This window comes from Schistocerca cancellata, chromosome 3, assembly GCF_023864275.1.
Source record: "Schistocerca cancellata isolate TAMUIC-IGC-003103 chromosome 3, iqSchCanc2.1, whole genome shotgun sequence".
NCBI classification, from domain to species: domain Eukaryota; kingdom Metazoa; phylum Arthropoda; class Insecta; order Orthoptera; family Acrididae; genus Schistocerca; species Schistocerca cancellata.
The window spans coordinates 71,751,102-71,768,130 of record NC_064628.1 but is presented as its reverse complement, the minus strand read 5'-3'; the positions used below and the strand labels follow the sequence as shown (position 1 = coordinate 71,768,130).

The 17,029-nt window shown below is 38.8% G+C and overlaps 1 protein-coding gene across 2 annotated transcripts in view; it reads right to left on the bottom strand.

Annotated features, from left to right (window-relative positions):
• LOC126177004 (protein O-GlcNAcase) overlaps positions 1-17,029 on the bottom strand; it is a 173,178-nt gene that overhangs the window by 84,783 nt on the left and 71,366 nt on the right. For both annotated transcript variants that reach the window (XM_049924219.1, XM_049924220.1), the window contains exons 3-7: positions 14,596-14,824; positions 8,211-8,315; positions 6,981-7,143; positions 6,088-6,369; positions 1,090-1,436 (exon numbers count right to left, since the gene is read on the bottom strand). In XM_049924219.1, the coding sequence (XP_049780176.1) occupies positions 1,090-1,436; positions 6,088-6,369; positions 6,981-7,143; positions 8,211-8,315; positions 14,596-14,824 (1,126 nt within the window). The remainder of the gene's footprint in view (positions 1-1,089; positions 1,437-6,087; positions 6,370-6,980; positions 7,144-8,210; positions 8,316-14,595; positions 14,825-17,029) is intronic.

Below are 17,029 nucleotides of genomic sequence, written 5' to 3'. Positions count from 1 at the left end.
ACACAGTGAATAAAGAAAGTACACTATTGAGCTCCTTGATAATAGACTATAGCAGTACCTGTTTGTGATTCAGTAATGACACAAATCATGGGAAACACATTCCTCTGGGTTTTGAGACTCTTCATTTCCATCTCTCATAAGGAGCAATATTTTCTAGTGATTTTCCATTCTTATTTCTTAATTTATGTAACTTTAGAGTGACTTCCAGTGGATATTGTTTTAGTTACATATGGAAGAAAACATCTGCTTTACAAAGTCACAATTTTGAGTCTCGTAATATTATTTGTTTCTTGTAACAATTTCTCTTTAATCAGTATGCCTTCTGAAGTTTTATCAGCCTTGAGTAAGTCTGATCTACTGCTGAATCCTGATGGCAGAATGATCTTGGCAAAGTATTTGATGAACATGTGAATATTGTTTCATTTTCCAGTTGTAAGGGAATATTTCTGCCATTTGGGCCTAGTCTTTCCAAGGAATAAGCTTTTTTGTATGTTTGTGTGACAGCAAATGTAGCAATGATGTTGTGCTAGATGACAAACACTAAGCAAAGTATAGTTTTCTGTCTAGTCTTAATGATAGCTGTTGTATTATTAGTGAAGATAAAATGGATGCTTGAAATTCTATGAAGACAGTCGTTAGAAAATTAAGTTAATTGAACTACAGAAGATTTACAGGAAATAATCTTCACAGAAGACACCATGTGGAATCATACAGCCATTGAAACACTAGTAGCAAATTCTCTCTCTCTCTCATGTAATAGAGCAACACAGAGTATTTAAACTGAGTGGATTAAATTAAGAAACAACAAAACAAAAGAAATTCAGGGGATAGGGAAATAAAAATTGCCAGATTCTTGAAAATCTGTTCAGAACTGAGTAAAAAGTCCCCCAAACCCAACTGCAGCCATAAGTTCATGTTTACTTCTACTGCTGTTATACATTTTGCTTTATCACCCCCTATCCCCTCCCCTCATTGATCTGTTGCAGATCTTTTCAACCAGAGTAAGCACACCAAAGTCACAAGTGTACATGCACATTTTTGAGTATGTCTACAGATGTATGATTTTAGGTTTTCCCACCATATGCTTACCGTGCTGCACACATCAGCTAGTGCTTGAAGTTGGTTTGCATTTACAGTAGGTAATGTGGGTCCACAGCCAGCTGAGCAACTAGTTGTTGTTGTTGTTAGACTCATACAGGTATTGACAGATGGCACTATAGGCACAGGAATAGTCACAGGAGCAACAACTTGTGGTTTTGCAATAGGGCCCCATGCTGGTCGTGGGCGGTGGAATTCATGTAACCATTCTGAAATGGCATTGCGCAGTGCCCGTCGTGGGTGATATGTATTGGGACTCAGATTAGATGGAACATCCTCTCCCACACCTCCATCCTCAGTTTCAGTTTCCAATTTGATGTCTGCACTCACAGAATCATCTGAAATAAATTATTACTTCACATAGTTGATAAATTTGCAGAAATAGACACTAATGTAAACAGTTATCTGTAGATAGTACAGCTGGGACATTTATTACGACACCAACAAATAGTTTGCACTTCTGTTACAAATAGGGAATTCTTCCAACCAGTTGGTGTTCAAAACCACACTGGTCTATAGGACACTTCCAAGCAATTAGTTTTACGAAGGAATATAAAAATCTTAACACCCATCTCATCTCCATGAAAATATTTGCTTCAAGAAACATTTTAAACAATGGAAAATCCAACATGGAAGGTAACTATATTATGAAAAGGGTAGCTCCTACCCACCATATTGCGGAGATGCTGGGTCGTAAATAGGCACAACAAAAAGACTGTCACACAATGTTTTCGGCCAACAAGGCCTTTGTCACAAATAGACAAAACACACACACACACACACACACACACACACACACACACACACACACTCACACACACACACACAAATGACCAAAGCCAGAGGCAGCTGAAGCAAGATTACAGACAGCAGCACCTGATGGCATAGGCAACCAGGTAGGTGTCAGGAAGAGGCTGGTGTGAGGAGGGGGAGGGATAGCATGGTAAAGATGGGGGAAGCAAAGTGCTGCTGCAGGAGCATGCAGGGATGAGGTGGAGAGAGAGTAGGGCAGCTCGGTGCAGTCAAGAGGTTAGATGGAGGATGGGAGAGAGAAGGGGTTAGTGGAAAAAGAGAGAAATAAAAAGACTGGGTGCGTTGGTGGAATAAGAGTGCTGTGTAGTGCTGGAACAGGAGCAGGGAAGGGGCTGATAAGTAAGGACAATGACTAACAAAGGTTGAGGTCAGGAGGGTTATGGGAACGTAGGATATATTGCAGGAAGAGCTCGCACCTGTGTAATTCAGAAAAGCTGGTGTTGGTGGGACGGATACAGAAGGCACAGGCTGTGAAGTAATCACTGAAATGAAGAATGACACATTTGGAGGCATGCTAAGCAATAGTGTGGTCCAGTTGTTTTTTGGCCACAGTTCGTTGGTGGCCATTCATGTGGACAGACAGCTTGTTGGTAGTCATGCCCACATAAAATACAGCACAGTATTTGCAGCTTAACTTGTAGATCACATGACTAGTTTCACAGGAAGCCCTGCCTCTGATGGGAGAGGTGATGTTTGTGACCAGATTGGAGTAGGTGGTGGTGGGAGGATGTATGTGACAGGTATTGCATCTAGGTCTATTACAGCGATATGACGCACGAGGTAAGTGGTTGGGAGCAGGGGTTTTGTAGGGATGGATGAGGATATTGTGCAGGTTCGGTGCGTGGTGAATAGTGTTGTTTGTGTGTGTGGGGGATGGGGATGGGGGGGGGTGTAGTAGTGTGTAGGCCATTTCTCATTTCAGGGTACTATGAGAGGTAGTCAAAACCCTGTCGAAGAATGTGATTCAGTTGGAGACTGGAGTGTGGAGAGTCAGTGGAGGACACGGTTGGTCCCAGAACCTCTCCCGGAGTTCATCTCTCTCCTCACACCTACCACTCCTGCCTACTACATACTTCTTAAAGTCATACACCCAACAACCCACGATACCCCATTGTGGCTGGTTACTGTGCCCACAGTGAGAGAATCTCTGGTCTTGTAGACCAACACCTTCAGCCTATTACATGCAACCTAGCCTCTTATATGAAATATATCAACCATTTCCTCCACTGGCTCTCCACAGTTTGTGTTCTTTTACCATGTGGTGCCCTGCTCATCACTACTGATGCCACCTCCCTTTACACTAACATCCCTAATGCCCACGGCCTTACCACTATTGAGCACTATCTTTCCCAATGCCGACGGATTCCAAACCAACAACTTTCTTCTTAGTTGCCACAACCAACTATATCCTCACCCACAATTACTTCTCCTTCAAAGGCATTACCTACAAACAAATGTGGGATACAGCTGTGGGCACCCAACATGACACCATCCTATGCCAACCTATTCATGGGCCATTTCGAGGAATCCTTCCTAAACACCCAGAATCCTTAACCCCTCACCTGGTTCAGATTAACTGATGACATATTTCCGCTCTGGATCAAGGGTGAGGACACACTATCCACATTCCTCCAGAACCTCTACGCCCTCTCCCCATTCGCTCCACCTGGTCCTACTCAACCCATCAAGCCTTCCTTGATGTTGACCACCTCACAGATGGCTACATCGGTACCTCTGTCCATGTCAAACCCACCAACCGCTAGCATTACCTCCATTTCAACAGCAGCCACCCATTCCGTACCAAGAAGTCCCTTCCATACCTGTGACCGTCGCATCTGCAATGATGAGCAGTCCCTCTCAAAATACACCGAGGGTCTCACTGAGGCCTTTACAGATGAAGATGAGTAGCTTTCTTCAGAAATTCTGAAGGAAAACTATTCATGTAACATGGACCGTTGATTCTTGTTTCCAAAACACAAATGGATCTCAGAGTTTCATTCGACATGGATTACCTAAACTGATTGAAATTATTCTTCACCAAGCTGAACACGCTCACACTCTGCATTGTTGTGTGGTAGAGTCAAAACAGAAAGTATTAGCCTGGATAACCTATCGTACTTAGGAATACCATCAGCTCCACGAATGCTCATCAATCGATCCCATTTGGTATCGTCTGTCAAGTTCTCGCTCTCAACAGTAGTAGAGTCATCAATCTGCAAAATGAATCAATTTTCCTACTGCTATCTTTCATTGTCACATTGGAGATGTGTTTAACGGATTTAATATGATTTATTAATTCAGTTCTTCCTCCGTAAGCAACATTTAATATGATTTATTAATTCCGTTCTTCCTCCGTAAGCAACATTTATATCACACAAACACATGGAACAGAACGCGAATGTTGCATCTGTCCGTGATCGCATAATACACGGAAATTCAGCAGAATATGCATCCCTGAAAGACTGATGATATCGTTTATTAGTTGAACTCATCATGAAAACACTAAATCACACAAAAATTCGTCACACAATTGCACGAATACCAGAATATACGACAAACACTGCATAATAGCAAGCATAAAAAAACCTTTCCCGCTAACATGCAGTTGAAGCACAAAGAGAATGCAGCAATAAACTGTGAGATGTGATTATCGATAGAATTTTTGATCAACTTTTGCCGGAGCTGTTTCAAAGTCAAAGAGTTAATGAAAAAAGCGCAGCGATATTCTGGGAGAAAGGAATGTCGATAATATTGTCAGTTGTACTTCGAATTTCACTCTCATCTCAGAATAGCGGCTATTATCGAAAGTCAAACTGAAATGCGATATGAATGCAATGGGTGGGAAACAGCCCAGAAGTTGGGGAAAAAAATGATGTTCATCCAAAAAACCGGAAGACTACCCCAAAATCCGGAAATCATCTGGGAAAACTGAAAAACTTGGCAGATATGCTTATCTTTCCAATCACCCACCACCCCTCAACAAAGTCCCACTATCCAGTCACAGAGGCGCATTCCGATTGTGACGTAGTACCATCCAGGACTGGAGCAACTGAATTACATTCTCCACCAAGGTTTCAACAGTCTCTCGTCATGTCCTGAAGTGAGAAATGTCCTACCCACTATCCCACCTCCCCCCAAACAGCACTACTCGCCGCCCACCAAACCTGCACAATATCCTCATCCATCCCTACAGAAACCTGCTCCCAACCCCTTGCCTCGTGGGTCATATCCCTGTATAGGCCTCAATGCAATACCTGCCCCATACATCCTCCCACCACCACCTACTTTAATCTGGTCACAGACATCACTTAAGCCATCAAAGGCAGGGCTACCTCTGAAACCGGTCATGTGATCTACAACCTAAGTTGCAACCACTGTGCTGCATTTTATGGAGGCATGACTACCAACAAGCTGTCTGTCAGCATGAATGGCCACCGACAAACTGTGGCCAAGAAACAAGTGGACCACCCTGTTGCTGAGTACACTGCCAAACATTACATCCTTCATTTCAATGACTGCTTCACAGCATGTGCCACATGGATTCTTCCCTCAAACACCAGCTTTTCTGAATTGCGCAGGTGGGAATTTTCCCTTTGATATATCCTACATTCCCATAACCCTCCTGTCCTCATCATTCGTTAGTCATTGTCCTCCCCCACCCAGCCCCTTCCCTGTTCCCATTCCAGCATTACACAGCCCTCATTACACCATCACACCCACCCTTTTTACTTCTCTCCTTTTCCACTAACCCTCCCCCTCTATTCCCTACCCACCAACTAACCTCTCAACTGTACCTTGCTGCCCTACCCTCTCTCCACCTCGTCCCTGAACGCTCCCGCAGCAGCACTTTACCCTGCCCCATCCCTTATCCTGCTAACCCTCCTCCTCCCAGCTCCAGCCTCTCCCTTACCTCCACCTAGTTACCTCTCCAATCACATGCTGCTGTTTATCGTCTGGCTTCAGCTGCCAGAGACTGTGGTCATGTGTGTGAGCATGATCAGTGTGTGTGTGTGGCCTATTTCATACAATGGCCTTGTTGGCCGAAAGCTTATTGTGTGAGGGTTTTTTTGTTGTCCCTATCAGCGACTCAGCATCCCTGGTATATGTTGAGTATCAACTATCCTTTTCATAATACAGAAACCTCGTAAGTCAATTAACCTGCTTTTTTACACTTACTGAGGGATGAATCACGTTTTCCATCAACATTGCAGCGACTCCACTGAGCCAAGGTATGTATTGCCACAAAATTTGCACCATATTCACAATTAGGATTTGTCAGAACCCCACGCAACTTTGGTATAAGGTCAGGAGATCGACCAGAATATGGTCCTAAGAAAACACGTTTCTGGTCATAGTCATTAGCGTGCAAGTTGTCCCAAATAACAGGTGGCCTTCGAAGAACATCCGTTATTTCTTCAATTGATTCCACTGTAAGCAGACGTGAAATGACTTTTGAACCTGCAACAGAGAGTAAAACTGTTTTAATAAAGTTACAATTGAAAAATGGAAATTTGGAAAAAATGGCCATGTTTCAGTCATAATATACTAAGATCAAGTGTCTCTGAGCCTATAAAAGATGTAATACATTGGAAACAACAGTCAGATAAACAAATATACAACATGTAAAACATGAAGTTCTGAAAATTGTCCGAAACATGAGGATTCCATTCCTACACATCATAATTCAGTACAGTTTTATTCAACAATTGTAAAATACATACGCTACAATTTTTCAAATCCATAAAAAATTGGAATTAACAGAATTATCCTATTGCAACCTCCAGAAAATTATGGATTAAATGAGTTTTGGTCATAATTTTTCTACAAACAGTAATTGCAGAACACACACAGTAATCACTAAACTGACTGATACTATACTGTAGTATATTTGCCATCAACATGTAAATATTATATACACAGCTTATAAAGTTGTCGTCAGCCTACCACACATAACTGAAACATTAAAAATTATAAAACCAGTAGAAACTATTTTATCTTTGCAACAAACAATGGGGCATACATTTTCACAAGTGCATTGATCACAATGAAAATAATGTTAAAATTCAAACCTGTCCACATAATATCAATCTCAGGTGCCAGTTTTGCTCCAAGAGTATTAAGATATTCTGAGTTTTGCACATTAGGTGTCGCTCTAGCTGCGCAGTACTGAGTGGGACATAACATAAAGCGTGGCTGCCCCAGGTGTTGGAAAACCTCATTACTGACAGACACCTACAAAAAAATTAATACAGACATGTAATGTGGCTTAACAAAGTAGGAATGACATCTATTTTTTTTACCATAATTTGTTTGAAGGATGCCACAGTATTTGTTAACAGACAGTTTGCTTTGAATTTTATAGCACTAAGCAACAGCAACTTAAGCAATGGAGTAGGATATATTCATTATTCCAGTGAGTCAGCTGAAATCACAAAAACAACAAAACTAACCTCAAACCTTGATGTGAAAATGAGGCAAGAAAGCAATAACAAAACTAGTCCAGAAATTTCCAGAATGAAATTTTCACTCTGCAGCGGAGTTTGCACTCATGTAAAACTTCCTGGCAGAGCACTTGTCCGCAAAAGGCAAAGGTCCCAAGTTTGAGTCTCGGTCCAGCAAACAGTTTTAATCTGCCAGGAAGTTTCTAGTCAAGAAATTTGACAAAAGGAGTTTATTTCAATTAAAAGAAAAAAAAGCCATTCACTGAGTGAAAAGTCCAAAACAGGATAAACAAAAGTCTGAAGAAGTATTTAAAGCATTTGGAATAAGTGGAAAAGTCAACTAGGAGTCATTCCCAGGATTTAGATTTTAAACAATGCAGTCTTTGATGAATTCTCGTGCATGAACTACACCTGTTGCATCTGAATTAGAATTCGAAGAAGACTATCGGCTATCCTATAGCCAGTCAGTTTGATAACGGTAACTGGAAAAACCAAATATGAAGCTTCGTTAAAAATAATAAATTGGATAAAGAAACATAAAGTAAGTACAGAAAAAGCACAGAAAGCATTCGGGATAGGATGTAGAAAAATAAGAGCCTTATGGCTAATGTCACTAAGTGAAAGCTACTGAAAGAGAGACCAGACTGGAAAAATAGGAGACAAGGGTGTTTACAGCTGACTAGCGGACATTATAGAAAGCAAGAAAAGGGTGTACCAATCCATTACTTGTTTGGAGAAAACTGTAAAACGGTAAAATGATTCGAACAGTCATTCCAAATCTCTCTTTGTGGTGTAAAGTAGTAATCTTGAGAGTTTTTTAATTTGTATATACCATAGCTACATGTTTGTCAACATTACCTGTGCATGAGCGAAAGACTGGAAAACTTCTTTATCAGCTTCTGACATTTCAGGTTCTATATCATCAAACAAGAGTGCAAATGCAGAGCAACCAAACTGAGAGACCTGTAAACAAATGAAACTAATAAATTATTCCTCCCAATTTATCGCCAACAAAAGCATCCTTCAATTTAAATTTCCACATAGTTTGAAGGATATGATTAAAGTTCATTCATCTACTAGTTCAAACAGTAATGCACAGCTGCTCTGTACACACATATTCCTCGATAAGAAAACAACATACTTGTTAAAACATGATTGTGTTCATTGCTTTCCTTTAATTATTTTGTACTAGGAAGTAAACTCTCCAAATAAAAAGTACTGAAAAGCGAAGCAAATACAACCAAATACAGCCAGCTATTAATACCACATACAGTAATATATTAGTAGGAAACTGCTTCGAGCTGCCTTTCCTGAGGGCGTAACAGATAAAAACATCAAATGTACATGAAGTAGTAATCACATTGTCAATCAACAGGAAAAAGTTTAAAACATTTCAATACAACGTAAAATTTGCTTATTGTATTTACTCGAATCTAAGCCGCAATTTTTTTCCGGTTTTTGTAATCCAAAAAACCGCCTGCGGCTTAGAATCGAGTGCAAAGTAAGCGGAAGTTCTGAAAAATGTTGGTAGGTGCCGCCACAACTAACTTCTGCCGTCGAATATATGTAGCGCTACACAGACATACTTTGCAGGCACAAAAATAAATACTGGCGCAAAAACCTCTGCGTCAGTAAAAAAAAAAAAAAGAGAGAGAGAGAAAGGTGGAAGACGAGCTTTTTTCTCCGCTCAGAGTTTCAACCACTGCATTTTCATACATTATCCAACGAAGTAAATACAAATTCCGTATTGTTCATCTTCAATTGTAGCAGCATTTCAATGTACTACGAAAATCCGACTGGCAAGACTGTTTGGGATGTGTGTCAATATGGCCAACTCTAGGTTTTGAATTTTTTCCTACCTTTGAGAAGAGATGGTTGCTAATAGGAACTTTTATGAATTGTGAATCACGTGCAGTATTCTCTTCACCACAAGAATAATACAAATATAAACATTTTGCCATGTATTCTTTCATGTTTGCTGCTATCTCATTTAAATCCCGTCCGAGCAAACGCGGAAGAATATACATATCATGTCATGTTTATACCCGTATCATTCTTATGCCTAATAGTGATACAGTCAGAAATGAAGCATGGCAGTTGACTAGATTTTTAAATCTAAGATGACTTTAATTTCTGCGCAGAATGTAATGTACCGGTACTAAAGAGGCATCTGCAAAGATTTTCAAATGGAGAAAAATTTTCGCTGAACTCTCATTCAGAACATCTTCTATCATACAGTGTCTATTATTTGGTTCTTGTTGTTCATTATCAAAGAAAGCAGCAGTGTAAGTAACAACAAATAGCAGTCTCTTGCCATTGTTTCGCTAATGAAACGATTCCTCTCTTTTTTTTTTATTATAAGCGGCGGTAGCGCGCACAAAAGCAACCTATGCCGCGAGCGGCGACAGGTCGTAAACACTCATCATCAGAATGCGAGAAACAATGCATGACACAGTACAGTAATGCATTTTCAGCTTAGAGTGGTGTAAACACCTATACCAAAGAGAACGGCACTTATCAGATCAAAGAAAAATAAGCAATCACTTCAAACTAGACGAAGCACGTGAAAAAGGAAGGGTACCGTACCCGTATAAATAAGGACGGAGTGCCTGATACATAGCAATGGCTACCTGGTAAAGCTTAACTGCTAAGCTTACGACTCAAACCAAACTACTGTAGCTGTATCGTCATTCATTCGACCTAAATTGTGCCTCATATTACAATGGACCAACTTTGTTTCAATTTGGAGGTGGAGTCTAAAACTTTTCTCTCCCCTTGAATTTCGAGTCTCAAATTTCAGGTGCGTCTTAGATTCGAGTAAATACAGTAACCAAAAAAAAAAAAAAAAAGAGCTGTAAATTGATTCAATAAACGGCTTTCGTGGAGGTATCTTTTTATGAAAGTAGTAACTGTAAAACACTTGCGGCAATTAAAACTATCCTAATTTACTGAGGAAACCACAGCAGTTCAAACAAATACTTGTGAAGATTTTACTAAGTGCGCGCGTGTGCGTGTGGATTGGGGGGGGGGGGGGGGGGGGCGTCATTACCACTGCTCAAAAGCAAATTAAATTGTAAGTACCATTATAAACTAGCTGCCTAAGGTAGTTGGCAGATCAGAGGCAGGCAAAATGTGTCATATCCATTGATACCAAGTACAATAAATTACTGCAGTGCTCATATCTGCTTTGAGTCAAAGTGAAACATGTGATACCTTTTGTTTCTATGATTTTTACACGTAAGTTTAGTGAACACAAATAACACCAACAAGAATGACTTTTTATGACACATAAAGAAACGCTCATAAAACTTCAGTAATCTCGTGCTGCAAAAAAAATTCAAGAATCCTGTTCAAAATAAGTGTTATGCAGAGACTGTAGCAATAAAATTTTTACTTATTATAATCCCTCCCATTGACCATGTCAATCAGGTTATTAATTTCAGTCAACGATGACCATCTTCAGACCTTAAATACACACACAGAGGTAATGTGACATACAAATATATCCAAATTACACAAATAAAGAATAAGAAATCCATTTAAGTAACACAGAAACATTTCCATACCTAAGTGGAGTCAGTATAATAAACATACTGTGTCTTTACTTATAAAAATGGTGCAATCACAATGATTATCCACAAAAGCTTCATTACAAAGTTAATGTATCTTACTCAGGTGTGAGAGTGCTGCCGTGTAGCTTAAATTGATTTCTGATACTGTATTTGTGTAATTTGGATATATTTGTAAGTCATCACTGACTGAAATGAAAAACCTGACTTATAAACGCTTGTGGTCTGCATTTGGAATTATAATAAAATAAATATTTCCTTAATTGCTGGAAAACTATACTGTGTCACACCTTGTAAATGAACTATATTAGCTTGGAAAGAAGGTCAGAGATAATCGGTCTTCACATAAAATGTCTGTGGAGGACAGGGACTAATTATGGTGTGAGAAACTCTCAGCTATATACACTAACCATGGCTTCAGAGTATGAATGTAGAAAATTAGGGAGTTGAAATCACGAAACTCACAAGGAGAGGTCCCCAATGGTGGGATCAACTTTTTGAAAGCATCTACACAGTAATGTACATTAAGATCCCAGACACCACACACTGTAGCCATTCACTCTGGTGAACCCTCGTTTGCGAATAGTTGACGGAAATAAAATTCAGAATTTTGCACGACCTTCAATAGTGTTAAAAAAGTATTGCTGTGTAGATTGGCTGTGTGCTGTAATGGGGAGATTAATGCTTTAACGTGTAGAAGGCTGCAGGTTCAAACCTTATCAAGTAATTCTTTTTTTTATACATTTTTAAATCTTTATAAACTTGACTTTGATCATTAGTTTTATTGAATTAAGTCTTTAAATGTAATTTTATATTTCTATTCCTTTGTCACATCATTTTGATAATCATATCAACTTCTTCATTTGCACTCATTTTTTTCCGTATCATTCTCTTTCTGTTTGAAATCTTTGTTCATGTGATTTTCATTAATTTTATGTATTAATTTCGATTTAATTTCCTCTTTTGTTTAAATCTTCATATGTGTTATTTTGTCTATAGTTCAATAGGAATTTAGGCTTGGTTTTAAATGTTTGTATGATGATTACCATTCAAAAAAAAAAAAAAAAAAAAAAAAATGCACATTGCATAAAAAAAAAAATACATTTTTGAAACCATGGCGCAGTCAATATACAAGCATTGTTCAATAAGTAATGCCCCACATTTTTTAAAAAAGCCCTTAATATACAATGACAGAAATCCTTGTTGGTGCTTCAAATTTGATGTTTGTTCTGTGCGCTGGTGAAGCTTCAAACCATTCTGGCAGATGACAATACAGCGTCAAAATGGCGCCTACGTACGCCTCATGTTACAAGCAGCATGCTATTACTGAATTCTTGTGTGCAGAAAAAGAAACTGTGGTGAACATCCATAAACATTTTTGTGCAGTGTATGGCAAAGCTGCAGTTGAAAGGAGTACAGTTGGGCGATGGGTAAAGAAAGTCGGGAAATGCAGAAACAGAGCTCCATGATCATCCACTCTCATGGTGTCCTGTCATAGCCACTGCTCCAGACATGACGAATCGTGCGGGTATCATTATTCGTACCGACCAGCGTTATCACAACTTGACAACTGTCTCTACAGCTGTCGGCCAGCATTGGAAGTGCGTCTGCAGTGATCAAGACTCTCGGATATTCATAGAGGTGCTCACGATGGGTTCCATGAATGCTCACAGAGGACCACAAGATTCAAAGAAAGGCCATTTCATCTGAATTGTTGGAGTGTTCTGAGACCGACGGAGAGGCCTTTCTGTCATGGATCGTTACGTTGGTCGAAAGCTGGGTGCACCACTTTGCACCAGAAACAAAAAGGCAGTCCATGGAGTGACATCATCCTCATTCACTACAAAAGAAGAAATTCCAGACAACACCCTCTGGAGGAGAAGTCATGGTGACAGTCTTCCAGGATTGTGATGGTGTCATTCTTATGGATGTGATACGAAGTACGTTAACCATCAATTCAGAGGCATATGTGAAGACTCTGAATAAACTCAAGAACAGGTTCCAACATATTCGATCGGACAAGGATCCAGCAGAAATCTTGCTCCAACACAATAATGCATGCCCAGAAACAAGTCTGAGAACCCGGGAACACATCGCCAAATTGGGTTGGACATCACTGCCTCATCTACCCTGACACCCCTGGACTTCCATCTCTTTAGGCCGCTTAAAGATTCTTTATGGGGAACAGACTTTCAAGATGACGAGAGTGTCTGTCATGCAGTGAAAACATGGCTATGCCTATAGGATAAGAGCTTTTACCAGGACTCTTAACAACAAATATTTCTGAGAAAAAAATGTGGGGTATTATTTATTGAGTGACCCTCATAAATAGATTATTTCATCTTTTGTTTTTTAACTGATAGATAAGTATTTTCAAATATTCTAATATCAAAACAAATAAATATAATTGAATTCACATTCACAAAAATTCCAAGTGGAAAAAGAATGGATAGAAAGAAATATGAGGGTAAATGAAGAAGTTCATATGATATTCAAAATGATATGACAATGGAATAAAAATATAAAATTACATTTAAAGCACTTAATTCAATAAAACTAACGATCAAAGTTATTTTGATAAAGATTTAAAAAAGAAAAATAAATTTCAATCACCTCACAAGGTTTGACCCCCACAACTTTCTGCACGTGAAGATATCACTGTCCACTGAATCGCACAATCAATCTGCTCATTACTACTTTGTTTGACACTACTGAAAGTCAAGTAATATACCAAAGTATAGATAGTTTCAAAAAGTTTATCTTACTGCTGGGGCTATCTCCTTTAGTGTCTATGATTTTTATACAGAAGTTTAGTGAACACCGGTAAAGCCCATAATTTTAAAAACTACTTTTTAGCACCATTATGTAATATTTACATTACACCACTAATGCAACATTTTTAGTTATTGATCCATGAAAATCTCATGGTGCTATTAAATTAATGAAATTTAGTGAACAATATACTTAATTTGTCACTTCTAATACTTCACCCTGGCATCTAGTCCATTTTAATTAACTTCAAGTACTACAATTTTTTTTTCATTCAAGTAATCACCAGCACCCCCTTCTAATAAGCTGCATACAATTCCCTTTATCAAACATGCTATTTATCACTGAACATTGTACATATGATATTGTCAGTTTCCCAGATTAACAACTAATTATACTGAATACATTTGGTTGCTTGAAGATTCAGTTACAGATGGAAAGTTGTGGGGCAATGAGCCATATGTTACCAAGCCATAGCTTCCACTGGGTGGCCTGGAAGAAAGGGTAAACTTTAACTTCCCAGTGAAAAAGATGGCACAGGTAACAGAGCATACAAAGTTAAAAAAGGATCAACTGAGAAACTATTTCAATGCTACAAAAAATTCATTGTCGGGCATCAAACTGTACCTGTCTCTTTGCAAATAAGAGTACAATTCCTAATGATGTGTATTTCATAACGTAGAAGTTCTCAAAAGATCAAGCACATGGTACAGTAACAAAACACTGAACCTGCACTTTAAAATAGTATTTTAAAATGCTCATCTGGCCAAAATGGTTTACCTAATTAATTTAAGGTGAATTCTGACGAACTACAAAGACTTCTTCAGTGGCATTATTTCCCGATATTGTTACTACTAATACACACAAAATGCGTACAATGTGGTATCCTCTTGAGACATACAAACCTGTTCAAGTTTCCTCTTCAAGGCAGCTACCTCTTTGGCACTAGAATACGTTATGTCCAGGCCAGGAGAAAGAGCATAATAAAAAGTGATTCCATTTTCTTTTGCTGCAGTTATAAGACTCGTAAGATGTTCTGCTTCCTCCACTGTATACAACTCGCGCCAGTATGCCCTGTGTTTGTAGTCATCTTTTGGAGCATAGAGGTATGAATCCATTCCCCACTTTTTTAACCTGTAACGAGGCATTCAGGGTAATGAAAAATCAGAGAAAAAACAATTTAATTTATTGCAGTAAAAGAAGATGAGAGGAAAAATTGTTCAAGAGACATATAAGAGAAGTGTGGAGTCAGTGCAGTGCTATCAACAATCAGGAGCATTTGATATACATTTTCTGACCTCAAAAAACACTTTTGCAATGGAGATCATGAACATATTTCTCATATGGAGTCCAGAAGTTTGCTTGTTCTAAAAATGTTTTGATCTTACAGTTTATTAAGTAACCAATCTAACACTTTTTGATAGATCCAAATCTGATAGTAAACTCTGAGAGCAAGACTTGCATTTAAATATATTCATGTATACACAAATACACAGTGTCCTACCGAACTAAACTGTTGCGGTGCTGCTGCCTGGCCCAGATAAACTTCAATGCTGGAACAATATAGTCAGCCACGAGACTGTAACTGAGGAAACTGTAACTGAGTGAGTGTTTGAGGAGGAAACTGTCTGAACAAAGGGGGGCAATAAAGTATGTAGGAAGATACAATACTCAGTAAAATAGTCATATCTCAAGGAGGAACTGAGAAAATTTAGCTGTGGGCAGGAGCATGTGGGGAACTGTGGGTCATGTTTAGAAGTTATTTACCTAGTGGATCACTTCCATGATGGGAAGGAGCCTCCAGTCTCAAGAAAAAGCAAAAGAAACAGCAACTACTGCATAACAGATGTAAAAATAACCATAGGACTTAAATATATAATAAATCTGTTTGTAATACGGTGAATTTTTAAAGCATTTAGTGACTGCCATAATAGAACCTTAAAGCTACCTCTCACAAAACCTAAAGAAATCCTGTTAATGCAGAACTATCTGTGGCTTCAAAGTTAGGGTACCAAAACTCATGGATGACCAGAATAAGGAAATTGAGGGTAGGAAAGCAAAATTTGATATACTGAACTTCATTTCAAATGTTCCTTTACAGAGGAAACACCCAAGTAATGCCACAGTTTACTCTGCTATCACTGCAAAGATGAACAATGTTTAGTGTCAGTGGCACTGAGTTAACACTGAAATCACTAAAACTGAACAAGGATCTGGGGCCAAATGGAACTGCTGCCAGATTCTAAATAGAATCTGCAGGTTAGTTAGTTCCTCCCATAACTATAATACACTGTATATATGTCAAACAAAAAACTGTCCCCAAAGGTTGGAAGAAAGCACTGATTATGCTCACGTACAAGTGAGCTGCAGGTGTGATGTACAAAACTACCATACAGTACCACTGACATTCATCAATTATAGAATCTTAGAACTTATTCTGAACTCAAATGAAAAATTGTATCTCAAACAGAATGACCTTCACCATGTTAGCCAGCATGGATTCCGAAAACAACAATCTTGCCAAACTCAACTTGCACTTTTCTACCATAGCACCCCGAAAGCCATCGATAAAGGGAAGCAGGTGGCTGCCATATTTCTTGGCTGCTGAAATGTCATTTTAATCAGTACCACACCAGTGCACATTAATGAGAACACAATTATATAAGGCAGACTTTGTCGTGGTCTCTAGTCCGAAGACTGCTTTGATACAGTTCCCCATACTAGTCTATCCTCTTCAAGCATTTTCATCTCTGCACAGTTACTGTAACCTACATTGATCTGAACTGGCTTACTGGATTCAAGCCATGGTCTCCATCTACTACTTTTATAACCCTGCACTTCCTGCCATTACCAAACTGAAGATACCCTGATGCTTCAAGATGTGCACTATCAAATAATACCTTTTCTTAGTCAAGCTGTGCCATAAATTTATTTTTTCCCCGTTTCAATTCAGTACCTCTTCACTAGTTACTCAATCTACATGTCTAATCTTCAGCATTTTTTTTTAACATCACATTTTGAAAGTTTGTATTCTTTCTTTGCCTGTCATCCATGCATCATTTCTGAGCAAAGGTACAGTCCAAACAAATACCTTCAAAAAATACTTCGTAACATTTAGATTTACATTAGATGTTTTTCAGAAATGCTTTTCGTGTTGTAGCCCAAATGCATTTTATTTACTCTCTACTTTGATTACCATCAGTTAGTTCACTGCACAAATAGCAAAAATCCCCTACTACTTTTAGTGTCTTGTTTATTAACTTAATTTTTTCAGCATCACGTGATTTAATTAACTTAATTCCATTATCCCCCCTATGAACCATGGACCTTGTCGTTGGT